This window comes from Nicotiana attenuata, unplaced genomic scaffold, assembly GCF_001879085.1.
Source record: "Nicotiana attenuata strain UT unplaced genomic scaffold, NIATTr2, whole genome shotgun sequence".
In the NCBI taxonomy this organism is placed as follows: domain Eukaryota; kingdom Viridiplantae; phylum Streptophyta; class Magnoliopsida; order Solanales; family Solanaceae; genus Nicotiana; species Nicotiana attenuata.
Window position 1 is genome coordinate 52,453 of NW_017672718.1, and position 6,250 is coordinate 58,702.

General features: G+C 35.5%; 2 protein-coding genes across 3 annotated transcripts in view; one reads left to right on the plus strand and one right to left on the minus strand.

Moving 5' to 3' along the window:
• Positions 1 to 1,989, plus strand: part of LOC109214258 — an 11,905-nt gene extending 9,916 nt beyond the window's left edge. For both annotated transcript variants that reach the window (XM_019378154.1, XM_019378155.1), the window contains exons 19-24: positions 112 to 205; positions 287 to 476; positions 817 to 918; positions 1,194 to 1,312; positions 1,564 to 1,623; positions 1,764 to 1,989. In XM_019378154.1, coding sequence (XP_019233699.1) covers positions 112 to 205; positions 287 to 476; positions 817 to 918; positions 1,194 to 1,312; positions 1,564 to 1,623; positions 1,764 to 1,868 — 670 coding nt within the window. In that variant the 3' untranslated portion in view covers positions 1,869 to 1,989. The remainder of the gene's footprint in view (positions 1 to 111; positions 206 to 286; positions 477 to 816; positions 919 to 1,193; positions 1,313 to 1,563; positions 1,624 to 1,763) is intronic.
• Positions 1,990 to 4,038: 2,049 nt separating this feature from the next.
• LOC109214255 (HMG1/2-like protein) lies at positions 4,039 to 5,584 on the minus strand. Its single transcript, XM_019378153.1, has 8 exons — positions 5,431 to 5,584; positions 5,291 to 5,336; positions 5,080 to 5,181; positions 4,925 to 4,982; positions 4,777 to 4,821; positions 4,599 to 4,679; positions 4,410 to 4,493; positions 4,039 to 4,310 (listed from the first exon to the last, which is right to left on the minus strand). Exons 1-8 carry the CDS (start codon positions 5,567 to 5,569, stop codon positions 4,293 to 4,295), a joined length of 573 nt encoding a protein of 190 aa, XP_019233698.1. The 5' UTR covers positions 5,570 to 5,584; the 3' UTR covers positions 4,039 to 4,292.
• Between the last annotated feature and the right edge of the window lie 666 nt (positions 5,585 to 6,250).

Sequence of the window (6,250 nt, forward strand, 5' to 3'; positions counted from 1 at the left end):
CCCAATCCACCTCTTTCACTTCCCACTCCCCAGTGCGAATTCAATTATCTCTAAGAAATACAGAATTTCCTTCAATTCATAGTATTGCTGCATGATGTTCCTCCATGGCAGGTTCCTGGACTTTGCTTCCCAAGTTTACGATCGAGATCTAGTGGTTGAACCAGGGCAGATCTCTGGACCCATCATCCACAAAGAAAAGAAAAAGGTAGGGGTTCACCAAAATCTGAAAATTTAACTAAATCTTTAGTTCATTAATAAATAATTTCTTTTACTATCTTGACTATAGGGAATTTTTGGATCTGTTTTCAAAGATGCCAAGGGAAACAAGGCAAACAATGTTCCTGATGCCGGAGTTGAAAATGCAAGAGTAAGTATTGGAGAGATGTCCGCAATATTTTCAGTTGCGAACTTTCCATCACATACACAAAGCGAAGAGAAGTTAGGCAGCAATGAAAAGGATGCTGACTTTGATATAGGTACTTTTTGTCTCTTATAACGGTTCTCCCTTTTTCATCAATCACTTCTTCCACTGACTTGGATAAGGGCAAGAGCCTACATAATGCTCTTTTCAGACTGCACTGAAAATCAGACGCAGAAGAAAGTGGAAGTAGGGAGCAGTGAACAAATAAGAACCTAAAAGAATTACAATTTAACTTGCTGAACTTTATATTTTCATGAAAACCTGAAAGGTCTAGTTGATGAAAGTCTGGAGAGCATTACTTTAAAGAGTTGCTCATTGTTTTCCCTTTGAGAGGATCTTAAGTGCTTTTCAAAATATACAACTACTTGCTGCTAACTTTATATTTTCCTTTAAAGATGACATTGAAATTGAAGATCCAGGAGAGAAACAGAAGGCAAATCCAATGGTAGCAGCATTAAACAAGCAGAACATTACAAATACATTTCAGGCTCTGAAAGGTAAGTTAGATTGGAAGAAATGATAGTTATTAACATGTTGCCATAGCTGCACACAACGCATAGATAATATAGAAGTGTCAATAACACTTGCAACTTTCGACTGAATAATGTTAATGCTGTCTCACAAGTCTTCATTCTTTAGTTATTAGGTTTTCCATGAGTCTTTTAGCTAGCTCTTTTTTACTAAGCTAATAATGGTGCTGAATGAAGAGTAGTTCTATACCATTTTTTTTTTAAAAAAAAAAATCTAGAAATGATTGTTCTTCTTTTTTTAGGAAAATTTATGCACATGAAGGTCAAAAGTGATAAAGCCCCGACAAATGATGCACCACAAGATGACAAGGCAGATAATGTTGATCAAATTAAGAAAAGATATGGATACACTTCTTCTAGTGTACGTATCCTTTCCTGCATTCAGTCTATTTTGCTCAAGAAGGGACAGGGAAGAGAGGCATTAAAACTGTTTTATCTAATTTTGAGAAGTTAAAAAGATATACTTGTTGGAAGTGAATGGCTTTTTTAACTTGGCGTCCTCTTTTACTTCCTAACAGTCGGGGGAGTAACTTTACCCTCCATTTTCTATATCATCTTTTTGTTATTTGACTGATATGTCAATATGCTAAAAAATTCCTATTTTGATTGCAGGAACCCAGTGCTGCAGAGGCAGCACAGTCAAAGCTCAGTGAAAATCTGAAGAAGTTGCAGGTACTATATGGTGGCTCCTCATAGTGGGACATTTTTTCAAAACTATATTTACCCTCGATGATTCTGTCTAGCGGAGAAAGGATACTTTACTTATAAATCAAAACAAAAAGGCTCTAAAATTTTGTAAATTGCATGGGCAGGGCATCAACATAAGAAGTGCTGAGATGCAGGACACAGCTAAATCCTTTTCATCCATGGCTAAAGAGGTGTTGCGATATGCTGGAAATGACAAAGCAAATTCATGATTGGTTCGCTCTACACGTAAAAATGTGTTGGCGGAACTGTATATTAGATTACAATTTTGAGCAACTTGCCATATATTTTATCTATTTTTCCTTTTTATGGGATTGGGAGATTTTCTTGTTTTCTTATTTCTACTTAATATGTAAATAGTTATCACCAGGGGTGTCAATATATAATTAAAAACCGACTAAACCGATCGAACCGTATCGTACCGAATTGATTTTTAGGTTTCTTTTAATAAAATTGTAGATTTTTATATAAATCTATAACCGTACCGATAATTAGGGTAGGTTTTTATTTTATGAAAATAAACCGAAAAAATACCGAACCGTACCGAATAAATTTACAATGTGACAAATATATTTATATATTAAGTTAAAAAATAATAAAGCATTAAATTTTTTCTTAGGTTTTGGATTTATGAAACAGTTACAAGCCAACAAGTAATTAAACTCAAAATCATAATTCCCAAATCTATTATGCTACTCCTATTGAAACTAAATTATTTCTAGCATATCACTAGCAAGACACAAGGTATTGTAGCGATTATGAATAGCAAATTACAATGTATTGAATATGTTTCCTTTCGTGTGCTTTAGATTTAACTTTTAAATTAGACTTTATTCTTGAGTCCCCACTTGGTTAATATCGTTTCACTAGTATGATTTATATTTTCTTTGTCTTTGATTATTTTCTTTTACGCTACTGTAGAATAGTTGATTGATCTATACTCTCGCCATCTTTCATGTTTTCTTAGTTCATCACTCTTTAAACAATAGAATTATCTAGAGAGTTTTGCTAAGTCCTATAAAAGTATGTATGTTATTGCATTTTACTTCTACTAGTGACTTTTACATGACATTTTAAAAAATATCGAAAATTACCGAACTGTACCGATACCGAAGAGAAGCCGACATAATTGGGACGGTTTCGAAAAGTCTAATTTTAGTTATACATAACAGAATAACCGAAAAATGATATGGTATAAATTTTATTAAATAACCAGCCGAACCGAACTATTGACACCCCCTAGTTATCACAAACCCTTGGGTATGTTCATACGTATACACAATGTTTGATATGATTCTTTTATAGACGTGTAGGAGGGTGAACAATGTTTCCTTGTTTGAAGTTACATAGATGCCTCAGTAGAAAGTTCACTTGATGTAAACATAAAAAATTACTCTTCACAATAAGTGTTCAATTTGCTTTTTCAAACCAAAATAAGTGTCCAGTTATGTAATCAAGAAAGAATTCAATTTGTTTTTACAAAATAACCCCTACGTACATATCCCTAAAAAGTTTTCTTACTCCTCACATTAAATGTTTAATTAGGGGTAGTTTAGTCATACTAGATATTTTTGTATAGGATTTAGTATTTTCTTAATGGGCGTGCTAAAAACAAATTGGACATTTATTGTGAACGGAAGGAAGTATTATACATTCAGATTTGCAGCTTTACCATTATATGACAATCAAGTTAATACCCAGATAATTACACACTACCATATTGGTTAAAAGACAAAATATGAATGATTGGTTGACTCAGAAGAAAGTACCGAAATCGTCCAACATGACAAAGAGAGGATACAAGCAAATAATAGACCCTTGGAACCACTCCTCAAGTAATGGAATATCTTAAATGATAAAGCAGTTATGCTACTTTCCACTGCGGTGGCTATAATGACAACTTTTACTAACTAATATCTGCCACACACTAATTATTACCTGAGAACTACGCCCTTTAAAGATCATAGAAGAGTACCAAGTAATACAACCAATTAATCCGACGCAATTATTCATTTACCCATTCAACAAAAATATGGACAGCACATGGAAACGGGTCACTCTTAGTAAAAAAGTAAATAATTTAGGATTGTATTATCAGATGAGAAAAGTTAGACAATATCAGTCGCACTTCACCAAAATGGTTAGACCAGATTGAACAAGACAAAACTGAACCAAAAAAGAGAACCAGAAAAATAAAACCCCTTTTATCTAACGACCAAACGTATGAGATATTTTTGCTCACCTGTTATATCAATTGAATGAGATCGGGCCCAACACCATCAAGAAATACAATAACACCATAAAGAAATACAATAACAAACGCAAACACACGATATTTGGCATCAAACCATTGCATTATCACGAAATGAATTAGATGAAATGTATAATACCAACAAAGGGAAATCCGTAGCTGAATTTTTCATTAAACACCACCAAAGTAAAAATACATAAGCCATACGAGCTATTAAGTCAGCTCAACTAAATTTCCCTTATCCCGTCCCAACTAAACCCCCAAAAAACAAAAAGAAAAAAAGGAAACCTTAAAAAGAGGGCATCTATTTATCAAGGAAAGGGCTGAAAGGGATTCCTACATCAACTTTGCCATAATTTTCTGCAATTCAACAGCTATTCAGTTTTTAATCATCATCCTCCTCCTGTAAAACAAATATGAACAAAATTCATCAATAAGCCTAGCATAATTCAAAAAACTCACTTAATTAAAGTAAATTAGACTTATAAATGCAAATGCAAACCTCTTCGCTTCCATCATCGTCCTCGTCATCATCATGAACCTCAGACTTGGACTTGTCTGATTCCTCCTCTTCAGCATCACCAGCCTGTGTTACACCGGGAAAAAAATTGAAACCAAATGGCTGAGCATAAACACGCGCGCGCGCGCGCACTCTCATACTATAGTTACATCAGTAAGATAAAATATTAACCTGTTTTCTGTTATAGGCATCCATGTTCTTTTGGTATTCAGCCTTTCTTTTCTCAGCCTTTGCCTGGTATGGTGCCTTCTCCTAAATCAAATTAGACAAGCACAGCCACAGTTCAGTAAACAACTCAGTTACTGAAATACATGAAATCATAACCAACTTGAACAGAAGTTGTACTCACAGCATCTGACAATTTTTTCCACGCGTCTCCGCCAGCTTTACCAACCTATAATGATAGCGAGAGGACCATTAATTAGGAAGAAAAGGTAAACAGAAAAACCGATGGCTACTGCGTAAAATAAGGATTTGTTTAATGGAAAATTACTCACAGCGGCAACAGATTTGTTGTTTGGGTGCTTCTCCTTGTACGTCTTCCTGAACTCCTCCCTTTATTTGTCAAAAAACAGAAGGAACACAATTAAATATAGCTGGTTTAAACAGACAAAATCAAAAAAAAAAAAAAAAACAGCGATTAGAAGCGTACATGAAAACGAAGAAGGCACTTGGAGGCCTCTTAGGCTTGTTTGGATCCTTCGCGGCTTTCTTCGCTTTCTTCGTCTCCGTAGCCTTCTTCCTTACTCCAAGCCTGTAACAGTTTATCAAAAAAAAACAAATTATAATCAAAATTAATCAAACATAGAAGCACCTAGAGACCTAGATCTGAAACAATAATACGAAAAGAGAAGAAAACTCACTTGGAATCAGCTCCAGCCTTAGATTTACCTCCTTTCATGACGAAACCTGCAACGAAACAGCAAAAACCGGTGAGAATCGGTACTGAACCGGCGAAAATGGTGAAAACTCGGCCGAGTCAGCGGCGTTAGGGTTACGTTACCTCTAGAGAGAGAAAAACAAAGAGATGTATATTCCTTTGGTGCGTTGTGAGTGAATTGGCTGAGCGAAGGGGCGAGAGATAAGAAGGTTCCAAGTGAGGGACTGCAAAAGAATTTTGCACAGTGTAAAAATCGAATCATAGAATGAATTTGAAGTCCGGGGGCTGGTTTGGGCGGGATTTCGAAAAATCTTTCGCCACGTCATCGATCCGCGCGCTTCTGTTTATTGGATGTGGCGCTGTTCGCTGCTTCTCTTTTGTGTTGTTTTGGCTTCGCTTGGCTTTGTGTTTTCCTTGTGTTTGTTGTGGGGATGATCGTGGCCCTTGGATGGCCTGATAGAGGAAATGTAGGGACACGTGGCGTGATCCTGTAAGCTGGGAGATTTTAGTAATTTGATCAACACGTGTAGGTGGGTTTAGTTGTGTAATGACAGAGTTAACCTTTTGTGTTATGACGGTTCTTTAAAGGGGCGGTGTGGGTTTATTAAACAAATCTCGACAAGGGGAATAATTGATGCTTAGACCACAAGTGGTAGGGTTAGTCTAGTCAATTCACTAGCTGAAAGAATCTCTCATTTCCATTCATTTTCCTTCTTGCAATTGAAACAAAAAAAAAAATTTGTTTCATTTTCCATTTTTATCTACAACGTGAGTTCTTCTTGTTTTGCTACCAATAAATATATTTATAATTAGGGTGGGCATTGGTCGGTTCGGTTATGAATATTATCGGTTATCGATTTACAAATTTGATAAATCCATAACCAAACCGATAAGATATCGGTTATCGGGTATCGGTTAATCGGTTATCGATCATTATCGGTTC